This window comes from Balaenoptera ricei, chromosome X, assembly GCF_028023285.1.
Source record: "Balaenoptera ricei isolate mBalRic1 chromosome X, mBalRic1.hap2, whole genome shotgun sequence".
NCBI lineage: Eukaryota > Metazoa > Chordata > Mammalia > Artiodactyla > Balaenopteridae > Balaenoptera > Balaenoptera ricei.
Window position 1 is genome coordinate 97,784,186 of NC_082660.1, and position 14,991 is coordinate 97,799,176.

Consider the following 14,991-nt stretch of genomic DNA (forward strand, 5'->3'; position numbering starts at 1 on the left):
TGGTATCCTAGGTATTCTGAAACTTCTTTCACCAGGCTTTAAGTTGCTCAATGGGATTAACCTCCTGAGCTGCTGCCAAAGTGGAATGTTCAGGTACAAAGCAAGGAAATTAAAAAACCAAAGGATTAAATCAGTGACGACAGAGGTATTTGGGCCCCCAAGGACCTAAATGAATGGCTGACTTGGCCTTCTACGGATTGAAAAGCATCAAGTAGCCGCGAGCCCCAGGATTCTAATGGGAGGCTGTGAAGGGGATTCCACAACAAGGGAAGGAAACTCAATGGGGGCCAACCCCACAGCATGAGTTCAGGGACCCCTGGCCTAGCCAGGTTATAGTGTATAGTAAGATAATTCCCCAAGAGGCCAAGCTAGTGGGAGTGTTAGTCTGTGAGCTTGTGTGCTGTTTTCTCACCTGGACAGCCTATGTGAAGATCCCAGAAACACAGAAGGACAAAGGGGATAAAAAAGATATTAATGGCTGCGTAAAAACTCAACTTCAGTCACGTGGCTGGGAGTCGGGGCGGACAGCAGGGTGACGAGGCGGGTGTGAGAAAAAGGCAAGCTGCAAACAGTAGGCTGGAACCGGGGGCTGTCAGGCCCCGCTGCGGAGTGAAAGGCACTTTGGCCCTGGGTCCTCAGAGGCCTGCTGGCCCGAGAGGCAGGCTGCCAGCACGGTCACCCTCTCTGCCTGAGCTCCTCGCCCGGCCCCAGCGAGGGCGGTGGACAGGGGCGAGGCCCACCTGCACAAGGAGGGCGGGAAGGCAGGAGGGAGGCTGAAGCCTGAAAAGGGGGACTGAGGCCATGGCGGAGGGGCGGGGAATGATCATATTTGGGGGTCACATTTTGGAGGCTACACTGCAGCCATCGGTTCAGCTTGGCACCGCGAGGGTGACTTGAGATGTGAAACTTGCGAGGTCAGGAAAGTCAGTCTCCTTGTCAACTCTGACCCTGTCACACTGCTGCTACTGCCCCTCAGGGCACCGGGTTGGGAGTTGGGGGGAGAGGAGGGGAGGGCTTAGCTTAAGTCTGTCAAGATGGGGCTCCTCCTCCAAAGGACCTACCTGAAGTGCCTGGAAAGCCTGGTGCTCCTGGGAGGCCGGGTTTGCCCTTGATGCCGAATAGACCACCAGACCCCCGGGGGCCTAGCTGTCCTGCGCGGCCTGGTATTCCAGGGCTGCCCCGCTCACCTTTGGGGCCGAGCAGGCCCGACTTCCCAAGCAAACCTAAGGAAAGGAAGGGCCAGACAATTACAGCCTGGACTGATAGCAGGGACCGATTACCTAACCAACTTCCAGCCGAAGAGCCTGCCCAGGATGCACCCCACGTGCCACTGTCTTATCAGCTCCAGCCTTGTTGCTAATCACAGGCTCTGCAAGAAATCTGACTATGGATTATAGATACTTCTGGAATTACTAAGACGGGAGAATGGACGCAGGTGATTTAAGAAAAAGTTCCACAAAGGGAAGGACAGAACAAAATGACTTTTCATTTCAAGTCCCTAATTAATCCATCACCCCAGAGTCAGGCAGGTATGCATGCAAGTATAGCAGTTACTGAAAGGCTTTCTGTAGACTGTCAAATAAGTGGGGCAAAGAGAGTCACCCTTGGGTCCTGTAAGGCCAGAGTCTCCAGGAAATCCTCTGCCCCCTGGCAGTCCCTGCAGGCCTTGCTCCCCAGGAGCACCGTTTTCAGCACCAATGATGTCACCAGGGGCTCCCTTGGGACCTGGTAAGCCGGGACTGCCAACTTTCCCAGGCAAGCCATCTTTTCCAGGGAGCCCAGGAAACCCAGGCAAGCCCTTCTCTCCACGAGGTCCAGGAAATCCTAAATGTAAAGAGGCAAAAATAAAAGGCCACGGAGGTTTAGAAGTGACAGGTTTGGGGAGAGGACTCTGACACAGGTTTTTTCCCTACTACAAAAGCTAACATATTAGTAATGTGTGTCGCTTCCCTTAAAGGTCAGGAGTCTCTGGTCCTGGGAAGACTTGCCCAGTGGCAGGGACTGCCCCATGTGCCCTGCAGGAGGCTCGAGCTCAGCGGGCAGAGCTCAGCAACCCGCTCCTGGGGAGCCTACAGTGGCCAGAGAGCACAGGTTACGCCCGGGACCTCCTGTCAAAGGCCTGGTCTCTTCTGGAGTCGTCTAACTCCTGCCAAGTCACGCCTCCCTCTTTCTGGGTGGCAGACAGCTCTGCAGCGCTGATAAGCCCGAGGGAACGTGGCCTAAGATGAGCCTCATGCTGTATAGCAGGGGTGGTTCTCAAACGGAGCATGCGTCAGAATCCCCTGGGGCAGGGGTGCTTGGGAAAAGCCAGATTGCGGGGCCCGCCCCCAAAGCTTCTGATCAGTAACTCTGCCAAGGGGCCAAGGCACTCCTTTAAGGAGTTGATGCAGGAAACTGCCATAGAACTTGCAGTCAGACCACGTGGCAGAGTCCCAGCTCTGTCACTAGTGACCTTGTGATCTCAGGTGAGTCACCTTCCATATGAGGCTCAGTTTCCTCCTCTGAAAGTGAAGGGGTTGGCCCAGCTCATCACAAATGGCCCTTATTGCTCTGAGATGCTGGCATTCTATAGCTCTAAGCTCTCTTGCCTGAGTATGAAATCAAAACCATCCCACTTACACCAGAGCACAAACCTAACTTCCTACAGTGGGTGGATGGCTACACACACTCACACAAAAGGAGAAGCAGGTGAGGAGAAGCTCCTTTTCTTACCTGGCAATTCAGGGAGGTGAACCAATCCTGGACTTCCGGGCTCTCCTTTATTTCCACGCAATCCAGGCTGGCCTGGAGTTCCAGGGAGGCCACGGGCCCCGTTAGGGCCTGAAAACCCAAATGTGAGTGGTAACGGGAAAGGAAAGTCGGTGTGGCTAGCTGTGATTTGTGACGTCCAGTCAAGAATCCTAGTCTCGGGAATTCCCTGGTGGTGCAGTGGTTAGGACTCCGTGCTTTCACTGCCGAGGGCGCGGGTTCGATCCCTGGTTAGGGAACTAAGATCCCATGAGCTGCGCGGTGCGGCCGAAAAAAAAAAAATTCTAGGCTCTTGGAGAGCCTCTCTTATTCTCACCTCCCCACACAGCCCTCTCTAGCAGCCATTCTATTTCCTCAATCCTCAAGGCCGCCCTCTCAGGAGGAATGTGGATCCCCAAATGCTACAGGGCTATCCTCAGCTTCCTTTGGTGCATGGCCCTTACAAGTGTGCTTAGTTGGCTTTTTCTGGCCTCATTCCATACCTGGGAATCCGGGAGCTCCTGGGAATCCTGATGGACCGTATGGCCCAGGAATAATACAAGGCAAGGTGATACCTGTAAATGGTAACATGTAAGCAGGTGGTGAACCCCCTGAGTCAGGGACGATTTCCCCCTAGCATGCTCCTTTACTCCCATTCCATCGAATGGAACAGCTAAGTTATTCTTCCCACCCAGAAGCTGGGAGCCCATGCAGAAAAATCGTAGCATCAGAAGCTCTTGGGAGTTACTCCTAGTGCAATTTCTCACAGATAAGAATGCCCCTAGTGTCCAAGTCAGGACCTCTCATTCTAACAAAGTTTCCTGTTGTGTAGGAATAGCAGCAAACGGCAGTTGCCTATTCACCCTGCCTTCAGAGGGAGCCCCTCCCTAGGATGTGTGCTTGGTGTTAGTTATTATTATGCCCACATCACTAGATTGGAGTGCTTGAAGCGAACACCCCTCAAGTTCAGACGACTGCTCTTTTCTTGGAATGAGGCTTTTCCCAAACCACTGGGTTCTTTTGACACATGTTATTTGAGATCTACTGAAACCTATTGATTGTCCTTGGTCAGATGGACCCATATGTCTGTACCAGGTAAACACTGAAGGCCACTCTCTTGGCCATGGCAGACAGTGATCCTTCCCTCAGCTCCTCATTTGAAACTGTCAACTCTGCTACTCAGGGAGAAGGGGTAGTCAATTTCAGTATTCAAGACATTGAAAATGACCTGCGGAGCCCTTCCCTGGCAACTTCTTCCTTGCTCACTCATAGTGCAAATAAAGAGTCTATAAGATCACAGAGGGGAGGTTTAATAAAATACCAGTGAACAAATTGTTAGTTGGTTCCTTCAAATGCCATTTATAAACAATTGCTAATTAAAATCAGTCTTGCCTATTCGTTAAAACAATCCCCTGAGATCTACTTTAAGCCAGAGTCCACAGTTCTAATAAACTGCTATAGCTTTTGCCTGTACGTAAAATAAATCACAAATTGCATCTCTCAAAGATATGTATACAACCTATGATTCAGATGGCCACAAGCCTGATCTTCCTCCATAGGTAGTCATACCCATCTCCATCCTGCCAGATGTTGAAATGATGGAGCTATTTTGGAGGGCTATTTCCCTACTGCGGAAATATGCTTTATGAGCAAGCATCTCATGATGGATGAGATGCTTCATGAGGAGAGGGCTGCCTGTCCTGTGCTCGGCTTTGGACTAGGCTGAAGAACTGCCTCGCTAGATGGTATCATGAGAGGGACCCTGCAGAAAACTCTCCTGCCCCAACTATTTCAGTAGCTGATTGACTCTAATGTGTCAAACACTGTAGTTCCATTGCTTTATGTCTTAAAAAACAAACTGGATAAAATACAAATATCTCTGGGCCAGGTCCAAACATGAAGCCATCCATCTTCAATTTATCACATCTGTTTCATAGATTCTTTTCACCTGTGATAGCCAGAGCAAAACAAAATCTTTAGAAGATGGGGCCAAGGACAGGCATCTGGAAAGGTTCCAGGGCAGGAAAAATACTTAGAAAAGGGAAGATGAGTAGAACCCAGAGGAAATCAAGGACATACTTCCCTTTGCCTCAGACCAGTCCTGTACAACACACCACATTTGTGTATTGCAAGCAGAGGGTCAAAATGGTGAGAAGGTAAGGACTTCAAGTCATACTGCTATCTGACTCTTTTACTTTACATTCCTGTCTTTTACTTTACAGCCCTGAATTCCGAGCCTTCTCCCCAACATAGCAGAAACCAGCTCTACCCATGTTCTCTTTTATAAGTGCAACAAATGACCTAGTTATTCAGAATTTTCCCCATTAATGACAAAATTCATCTTCAGAATAAAAAAGCACCTCTGGTTATCAAGATTCTAACATCTCAGTTGATTCTGGTTCCAATGAATAAATATCAGACATGTGTGGCTCCTTCCAGGTACCTCCCAAGGCAAGTCATGGCCTCAGTTAAGTTCATAAATGAAGATGCTCAAGGAAGAGATCAGCCAAGCCATCAACATGCACAGTGAAGGAGACCAGCCCCTCGCAGAGACTGCATGCCCACTTCCTCTGTCCTCCCTCCCAGGAGAGGTGTGCTAAGGAGACTTTGCAGCGGTGTCAGCGTGAGTCTTTGCACCCCAGCCTTAGGATCACCCCTCCCCAGCCCGGGCCTCCAGTGTGGTGCTCAGGCCATTGTGAGTGTCTGAGATTAAGTGAACAAAAAGGAAGGGGGGGCGGTTTGCCATCATTGGTGTTTGAGAACCTCTAGACCTAACTACCTCTCACCTCCCTCTGTGTCTAAGTCTCCTTGCCCAACCTTCTCCCTGCAGCAGCAGTCACCTAGACCAAACAAGTAAAGAAGAAAATTAAACCGGGACAGAAGTTCCTTGAGGCCCAAGGGAAGTCTTGTCTGTAGCCCACCGATCAAATTCCCTGTCTGGACTGAGTCAAGAAAGCTGGCATCCACACAGGATCAAGGACACAGTAGCCGCTGCAGTGATAACCAGGGTGATTGATTACTATGAGCATCTGGATCAGAGCCTCTTTGGAAACGGCCAGTTGTCTCCTTGCCCAGGATTTGTAATAATTCACACTGTTAGGTTGAAAGGCTTCTGATGACTTCATTCCCTTTCCTGGCAATGTAGTTGTCCTAGCCTGAGCCACCACCAGTTGGAGTGAGTACATTTAGGAATAGCATCTTCATCTTTCATGGCAACAGTAATGGCCATAATGCAAATGTTTACGGCCCACAGGTTAAGTGTTTTTACAATTGTGTGGAAAGAAAGCTAGGTTTGAGGAGTTATATTTGGTGGCTGTAGAGAGAAAAAGAAAGCTAATGCTCTTAATTGAAGTAATTTTTTGGAAAGTCTTGGTATTGCAACAAGAACATTTTCTGCATAAGGCATCTCCCAGGCTATAGCTTTTCTAGATCACTAGTTTCCTGAGAACTTTCTGGGTCCAGGGATAGTGAAGTTTGGGACAGAAATGTTCCTGTGGGCTTCCTTCTGTTTCCAAGCAGTTGGAATGTTGATAATATCCAGATTTGAGCGTGTCTAAGTTTATAGGCACCATGTTAATATAAGTCAGTTTAAAACCTAGTTGCCTGCAAAATGGGTTGAACTAGAATGAAGACCCAATTGGCGGAGGGGCGGTGGAATGACCATGAATAATGTCTCTGGGAACAGAGCTGGAAGCAAAGCTATAGCTGACACCAGGACTTCCAAAAGGCCGAATGGTTTTGTTTGACAAAATTCCTCACAGCCTTAATAGGGATACTGACTTGGACTGAAATACTGACTTGGGTTTAAGAATCTTGAATCATCCATTTTTAACTTGTACTGTAATCCTTATTATACCAATTCACAAAAGTAGATTTTAAAAGAAATAAATTTTTACAAGACCTGGTATCTGTCTTCTTTTTTTGTAATTCTTCAAGGTGATGAGGTGGAAAGAGGAGAAATAGGTCTAAGAAAAAGCTCCTTGGTTATGGAAAAGGCCCTTCCCTCTGTAAATGTATATTAGTCTCCTGTGGAACACTGCACTATACTAGGCAGGTTGAGAAACACTAAAAAGGATTACTCACCTTCCTTAGTATCCAGAGGCTTACAATGCAGTTGGAAAAAGTAAAAGCATTAATGGAAGGAAATATATAATCTAACTGGCAAAGACATACTATAGGGGTCATAAGAAAGCTTAGTGGAAGAATTAGGGCCTATATCGAACCCTGAAAGTTGGATGGGGATGTGAGTACATAGAGAAAGGAGGAAGAGTATCCAAGAAAAAGGCAACATGGGCAACATGTTGGAGTTGGAAATGAATATATTGTTTATGGGGACAGTGAAAGATACTGTTGTCTTAGTGTTTTGTTTTGTTTTAATCATGAAGAATTATGAGATAAAATCAGGTTAGAAAGGTTGGTTGTGTCCATGTTTGGAGACTTCTGAATTGTAGGCTGAGGAGTTTGAACATTATCCTCTATTTAGTAGAGAACATTTGTGGCTTTGGACTAGGGGAGTAACATGATGGAACCAGCACTTTACAGATTATTAAATTGGCAGCAGTCTTCATAGTGGAATTGAGTGGGGAAAGTCTAGAGATAGGAAATGAAAAACTACTTAGGAAGTTGTCATTCTTCTATCCATCCATCCATCCATCCATCTATTCCAACAAGCACATAGGTGTTAGCTAGGCATGAGATAATGAGCTTAATACCAAGAAGAAGAAGGGAAGAATATAAGAGGCATTGTAAATGAAGAATATGAGATGAATTTCAAGTTTTCAAACTTCAGACGACTACAAGAAGTGTGGTACCACTAATGGGAACACAGAAGTTGTGGAAACATAGAAGTTAGGATGAAGAACTGTTTTAGCTGTATGCAAGAAGGCAAGTTAATAGCATAGTACCTTAATCTATAAGCAGGGCTGTCACTCATTATAATTACTAAAATTCAAGTAGAAAGAGAAGCTATATAAATGGGAGGGATTTAAGGTATGAAATGGAGATCGGACTAGATAGAACTAGGGTCTCTTCTCAATCTGAGATCTCATGAATTAAGGACAGGTTCTTCCCTACTGATGATATTACCATACAACTTAGAGGATACCTTCCTTGTCCAATTTCCACTCATTACTTCCATGGCACTTGTAATAAATGGTCATCCAGCTTCTGCTTGAAATCTTCCAGGGATTATGAGCTCATAACCTCCCAAGGCCATTCTGTTATACTTTCAGACTGCTCTGTTAGGAAGTTTTTCACTTAGTAGGGCTGAAATCTATATTGTTCTGTGTAACTGTACCACAGTATGATCCTTTTTCCACATGAAAACCCTCAAGAGGCTTCAAAGTAGTGATTCCAGTTAGCCGTCTTATGACACATTTCACGCATCTGGGTCATATCTACCCTCAAGGAGTCAGTTTTCCAAGCCCAAAGCCATCTGATTCCCTGACTCACCTGGAATCCCGGGGGGGCCTGGTTGCCCTGGGAATCCATCTACTCCTTTATCTCCAGGAAGCCCACGAGGTCCAGAAGATCCTGGTAGCCCAATTCCTGGGGGGCCAATTGGACCAGTGCGGCCTTTTTCACCAGGAAGTCCTGGTAACCCCTTTTCACCTGGGAAGCCCTGTCCACCATCACCCTAGACAACACATAGGAAAGGATGAAAGCATGACTTAAGAGACTTATCTGGAGAGCCCTCTGACCATAGGAAAGAAACACCTAACCAGTATGAGCAGGGTTTTAGTTTTTGGTTAAAATTCTCTGTCACTCTAGTTTTTCAATCAATTCTTCTGAGTCAAGTTAATGGGAATGAAGCTCGTCAACCCTGAGTGATCTGATAATGCAAAAGGTTCTAGATTGGTGGGGGTGAGGGGGAAGGACAACTCTGGTAGGGGGGGGGGCGGTCATAGAAAGCAGCTGGATTACTTGCAAGGGAAAGCTCCTGAGAAGCTGAAACATTTTAAGTGATGTGGTCAGTTGTCACTAGCATTTATCAAGTGAGCCAATGACCCATTCTGAGAAAACGATTCCTATTTTACAGAAAGGAAAAGCACAGAGCCAAAAGTGTCAGTGGCAGAGGCAGGAAGTAGCCATCAGACACTCCCCACCCGCCCACCTGCCAAGTCAGGTGTGAGGATTTACAGCACTATTTACCCAGGAACAGTCCACTTACCTGAAAGCCTGGCAGGCCTGGTAAACCTGGTACTCCGTCCTTGCCTGGGGCTCCTGTCTCACCAGGGAGCCCCTGGGGACCAGGATCACCCTGATCTCCTGGCAACCCTGATCCCGTACTGAGAGTCGCTTCCCCTTTCTTTCCTCTGGGGCCTGCCAGACCTCGAGGCCCAAATACACCCTGACAAAAAGACAGAAGGGAATGATGAGGAGATGCAGACTTCATAGGATTCTGGCACCTCACATAGGTCTGACCTAAAACAGGTCCTTGGGTACATTTTGGCGCAGTTCTGGACACTGGATTATGTCGTCATCTTGGATTATAATTGCCCATTTATTTTCTTACCCTTTCTAAATTTTGAAATCTTTGAGGATGGGAACCTTGTCTTCAGGGCCTGGCACAGTTCTAGGCAAATGTAAATAATTTTGTGGAAGGAAGGGAGGGAAGAAGGGAGGGAACATAGGTAGGTTAAAGCAGAAAGGGACTTTCAAGATACCTAGATAGACTTCTTCGTATTACGGATCAAAACCTTGAAGGTCTGCTTTATCTCCATCTTTCTTTTATGTGTTTTAGGAAAGTGATTGGTGAGGAGTGAGGGGCACTTGAAAGCTCCCATTTGCTCCCTCAGGGCCAAAGTTTGGTAAGACTTACTGGATCCCCTGATGGGCCCTGTGCACCCCCAGAGCCTGGATCTCCTCTCGTTCCTTTCAGGCCCGGAAGGCCCAGGAGACCTGGTGGCCCAGGCAGGCCTGGCTCCCCAGGTGGTCCAATGTTTGGGACACCACCGTCACAAGCACAAAAACCTGAGTCCCCTGGAGGAAAAAAAAAGACAACATGAATCTAAGTGGGCCATCTTTCCAAGAAGAAGGAAGACCTGCCGGTGGTAATTTGTGACCTGAACAACTCCATGGAGGGAATCAGAAGGCCTGCAGAGAACAGACTCGAATGAACTAGGTTCACTTTCCATCAAAGTACATCTGTGCTAGTGATTTGGATTTCAATCTTCTGGGGTGGAGCCCAGCCATCAGCGAGTCTAATGTGCAGCCAGAGTTGAGAACCACTGACCTATACTAACCAACTGAGAGTCTGGAATCCAAGCCACTCGAACATCCTATTCACCAAAATGTCTTTCCCCTGTCTTTTGTACACAGAGACAAATGCCAAATAAATTGATGACAGAGATTTCAGCAAAGCATCTTTGAAGAGATAGCAAGGAGTCACTAGCACTATAGCCCAGCCATTTATACCTTCCATGCTTATGGTCTAGGAAATGAGACTTTGGATCAACATAGGTGACTCTGAGTTTCCCTAAGATCCTGAAGGGCCTCTTCTTACCTTTAGAAAATCGATAATCCCTGAAACTCTGAAAGAACAGCCTGTTCTCCAAATAATCACTTCTCGAGTGTGATCCATGAACCTCCTGCATGAGTCACCTGGGATGCTTGTTTATAAGGCAGCTTGCTGGGCCTCACCCCAGGTCCAATCAATCAGACTCTCAGGCGGCCAGATCCAAGAATCTAATTTGTAGTAATTTCCCCTAGGTGATTCTCATGTCCAGTGAGTCACTTGAGAATCACTATCACTATTCCAGACTTAGAGAGAGGAAAAAAAAAAAAAAAAACCTTCTGGTTCCATGGGAATATAGGAGGGGAGGCATTAGAGTTGGCCCTGTTTTTAAGTATGAGAATGGTATCAAGAAGCACACCAGCTCTGTAGTGAGTCAGGGAAGGGCCAAAGTTGACATCCTAGGTCAAGACTTGAAATTTAATATCCTTTGCTCTCAACCATCTTCCCTGGATCTAAAAAGTAGAGATGAGGCTTTCAAAAATTTCTGAACTAGCTCCTATACTTAGGTAGTGCCATTTTATGATAGGGCAATGAGAAAGGAGAGGAGTGAGTTAAAACCTCTCTGTCTGAGGTTGAGGAGAGCTGTAAATTCCTTGAGAGAATAGGAGAGATCCCAGGTACCTGAAACCCCCAGGTATACCCAAACCTCTCTTCAGCCAGTACTTTCACCTCTTCCTCCACCCTGCCCTGGGCTGGAACTATAATGAAGTGATTTATTTGCACTTTAGCATCTGCCCCTCAGAGTATGAAATGGAGGAATGACCCAAAGGCAACAGGAAGATGGAAAGTGCAAGGCAGCCGAAGGCTGGGGCAATCAATCAGTCCTTCAGTCAATCTGTGGGGACCGGAGTTGTTTTCCTGGAGCCAGTTGGCTTTTTCAGAGTTCCAGGTCTTGACCTCTCCTTCAGGCTGAAGATAATCATAAGTGACTTCCTGCCTTGGCCTTGCAAACTGAGAGGGGCTGCAGAATGTGCAGAGTAGCTTCTGCAGGTGGAAGGGGCAGGAAGAGTAGTAGCCTGGGGGCCACTTTGTCCTGTGAGACCTCAATCGCCAGCATCAGTCTTAGAGCTCCAAATATAGCACTTCCAACAGTCGTATAATCACATCCCCAGTCAAGATCCAGGATTGGTCCTGTTCAGGTTCCCAAGGCTGTTAGTTTGCTCCTTCCCAGAGGGCCTTCTCCAGGGAGTTTGGGGAACAAAGAAACCTAAGGGGGCAAAATCACCTTTGATTCCTTTGAGGCCTGGGTTTCCTTTTGGACCTCGTTCTCCTCGGAGACCAGGCAACCCTGGCTCTGTGCTCTGTAGAGTTCCCGTCTCAAATGCTGGACCTTTAGGAAAAAGAAACATAAAAGATTGGCAACTTACAGGAGCCTGGGCTCATGTGACTCAGCATAGCAGCTCAGTCACCAAGGGTCCTTGAGCCTCAACCACCAGAGCAGAGGCACCCTACCCCCAAAAAATCCAAGACAAGGACCCAAAATCTGTAGCAAGTCCAAACTCTGTTGGCTCAATTCTCTCTACTACTACTACTTATAGGATGTCTACTATGTTCCAGGCACTGGACTAGACACTGGGGATATGGGAATAACCAAGGCAGCTTCAGCAACTCAGCAGTCCCCGTGTCTATCCCAGGAAGTCCTCTTAGGACAAAAGAGGAGATGGGTACAAGCTGCAGTGGTCAGGGGTTGCAGGTTACAAAGAAACATGCGGGGCATATTTCTAGCCTTTTTCTTAGAATCTAGAATCTCATACTCAGGTAGATGACCTAAGGAGAATAAGCCCTGTGGAGGCTTTTAGCAGCCACTTTGAGGATCCAGGCTTGGTTTCCCATTTCTTGGACTCTCAGCCCACCCTGCTGGAGCCCTGAGGACCAGGGAAAGCTTGAAAGAGCCAATGCTGCTCCTTCAGGAGCTGCAAGACCTGACAGGCCTTGGGGCTGAGAACAGTGAAGGGGGAAATGGAATGACTACGAAGTCAGAAGGCATTAGGTAGTGTCTGATCACCGAGATGGCCCTCACTTGCCTATTCCTTGATGAACATTCTGATTGCTGTGGTCCCTAACCTGTGAGATACGCCCTCCCTCAAAAATCAGGACTGTTCTGCAATCTGGATCACACCTGAATCTCAAGACCAAAGAGAGAAACAAAACAACTTACCGGGTGGGCCTGGTAGGCCTGGCAAACCATCTCTGCCAGGGAGGCCAGCTGCCCCAATTGTGGTGCGGCCGGGGTTTCCTTGGTCTCCCCTCAGGCCTGGAACTCCCTGGAGCCCTAGAGCACCGGGGCCACCTGGAAGGATAAGCCCACACAAAAACGCTCACCATATCACCCTCCTCTTCAGGGGATTCCAATCAGTGCCGATGTTAGACACTAGCTCCAAGGAAGAATTTGGGAAAGCATTTGCCCTTCTCCTGCAGCTGAGTTAGAAGGGTCCCTAGGAATCAGCTAGCCTAACCTCTTGGGAAATGGAGGCCCAAAGACGTACAGAAACATGGTCAGGCGTGCAGAACTTCTAAGTGGCACACCTGAGAGGGAAACCTGGGTCTCCAGCCTCCCATTTCTAGATTTTTTCCACCTTGGTGCTGAGATCAGCTGTACCTCCTCCAAGGGGCCGTTTTAAAAGCATAGGTACCCTTACAGAGGCCCATCTCCAAGGAATTTAGAAACTGCTGTCTTTAAAAGTAATGTCTGAGGCTTTATATTTGGGACATCACTGCCTCCCAGACTCTGGCATGCCCTTTCTCTGTTTACTACTATAGAGTGGCATATGGGCGTGTTCCTCCAATGATTGCGTCAAGGATGTCATCCACAGGATCCTGGGGCCATTTAGTGCCTGGGTTAAGCACAGAGTGAAGGTCTGGGTACAAACTTTCGTCTGGGCTTTTGTTAGCTCCTTCGGGCAAGCATCAGCTGGGATGGCACATAAACAGAAGAGTGACAGGGCTCTGGCAGGCCAACGCAGGCCCCCTCATTGATGGTCTGGGATTGCCTGTCTAGCGACGGTACATTATTGAGGCCAAAGGAAAGCTGCTTGCCCAGGCCCTATTCTCATATGCATTGGCCTTGGGCTTGCAGCAGGGAGCCTACTGACTATAGTCTACCTTTCTTTTGACTTTGGCTGGGTATGTACCCACACCAGAGTACAGAAGGGGACGCTGAGTACCAGAGTGGAGATCTGTGCATGGGGTGGGTTAGTTTGTTTTACCTGGTAAAGCTGGTAATCCAGGAGCACCAGGAGGGCCAGGCAGGCCCTGGATGCCTTCATCTCCTTTAAGGCCTGGGAGGCCTGGCATACCGGGGTCTCCAGGATAACCTGGCATTGCAACAACAACAAAAAAAGCGGTAAGCAAACCGAAGGGAGGCCCACAAATGCCACAAAATGCCTCAAAAGAGTTGCAAGGAGATGTCCTCAGGTTAGAAGCACCTTTCTTGCCCTTCATAGGTCTCCCAGATGCTAATGCCCTCATGTGATAATGGGCCTGTTTGAGCTAGGGCTCTCCTACTGTTCAGTACTGGTCTGGCCAGGGCTTACCTTCCATGGTAAGATCTGATAAGTACTAGGAAGGTTCTTCTACTACTAGTAATCTTGTGTCATGCCTCAAATCTCTGTCATTTGGGTTAAGGTGTTGAAGTCTACTCTTCATGTTATACACAGGTTTCTTGAGCATGGAACACAGGAAGCCACTGTCAACCATTAACACCTCAGCTTTAATGAGTTTACCAGACAGGGCACAGGCCTGAGAGGATGTGAGGAGAAAGAAGTTAGGAGACCCAGATGGAAGAGGCACTATAGTAGAAGCCTTTGGTCAAGCGAGAAGTAGCTGGAGACACTGACATCTAGATCTCTAGAGAAGGCGAAGGGAAGAGTTGGGCACACACCGTAACTAGAACGAGGAGAGGTGAAGACTAACTTCCAAAGTGTCATACTATCGAGGGCTGTCCTAACCAAAAGATACTTGCTCCCCTAACCAAAGATACTTTTCCACTTCCCGTGAAATTGTCAAGCTCAAGCATGCATGGGATCACGTACATGAGACCCTGTGTGTCCCAGAGTATCAGGCTGAAGTTAGCCTAGCTGGGAGGGTATGAATCCTTCCCTAAGCATCACTAGGAGAACCATTTTTAGCAAATCCAGACCCAGGCCAACGCAAATCCTAGTCTTGGTGGACCCAACACAAACATGGAGTATGGGGCTTGGCTTCTTTGCCTAAGACATTGGAGTTAGATTCATTTCCCAAGTTTTGGATCCATGAGTGGCCCTTGTGGGGATCGGGTTTCGCAGCAATCCAGTGGCTGACAAAGTATCCTCTTAACAATTACAGGGGATATAGAATTCAACTTCCTATCTTTTTTTTTTCCCACTCCAATCAATGAAAAGTTGCACCTGAGATCACAGCACCATCTGTATCGATGAAAACATCTGGGCCTGGCAGGCCAATGTCACCCTTTTCACCCTGCAAAGGTTAAATACATTAAGCACAAATATTTCTGTGACCTCATCACGTAAGATTTATGTTCCCTCAAAACCATTCCCTGGGACAATGGAAGGTTCCTCCTTCTGTAACCCCTGATTTCCAGGGCCAAATAATCCATAGGTTAATTTCAAAGTCCAATAAATTTAAGATGAAGGTGACACAAGGCAGCCCAGAGGCCTGACACTCAATTGAGAACCTGTCAAGGACAAGGGATCCCAATTTTATTTTGCAACCTGACTCCGGGACAATCTGCTTCTGGGCCTGGGAAACAT

General features: G+C 47.7%; 1 protein-coding gene across 2 annotated transcripts in view; it reads right to left on the minus strand.

The window, feature by feature from the left end:
• COL4A6 (collagen type IV alpha 6 chain) overlaps positions 1–14,991 on the minus strand; it is a 291,413-nt gene that overhangs the window by 23,552 nt on the left and 252,870 nt on the right. The window contains exons 17-28 of one of the 2 annotated variants that reach the window (XM_059911604.1): positions 14,629–14,698; positions 13,450–13,557; positions 12,402–12,533; positions 11,469–11,573; positions 9,548–9,708; positions 8,897–9,076; positions 8,179–8,362; positions 5,514–5,567; positions 3,231–3,302; positions 2,713–2,820; positions 1,603–1,824; positions 1,062–1,223 (exon numbers count right to left, since the gene is read on the minus strand). In XM_059911604.1, coding sequence (XP_059767587.1) covers positions 1,062–1,223; positions 1,603–1,824; positions 2,713–2,820; positions 3,231–3,302; positions 5,514–5,567; positions 8,179–8,362; positions 8,897–9,076; positions 9,548–9,708; positions 11,469–11,573; positions 12,402–12,533; positions 13,450–13,557; positions 14,629–14,698 — 1,558 coding nt within the window. The remainder of the gene's footprint in view (positions 1–1,061; positions 1,224–1,602; positions 1,825–2,712; positions 2,821–3,230; positions 3,303–5,513; positions 5,568–8,178; positions 8,363–8,896; positions 9,077–9,547; positions 9,709–11,468; positions 11,574–12,401; positions 12,534–13,449; positions 13,558–14,628; positions 14,699–14,991) is intronic. The other variant, XM_059911605.1, reaches the window with a different exon arrangement.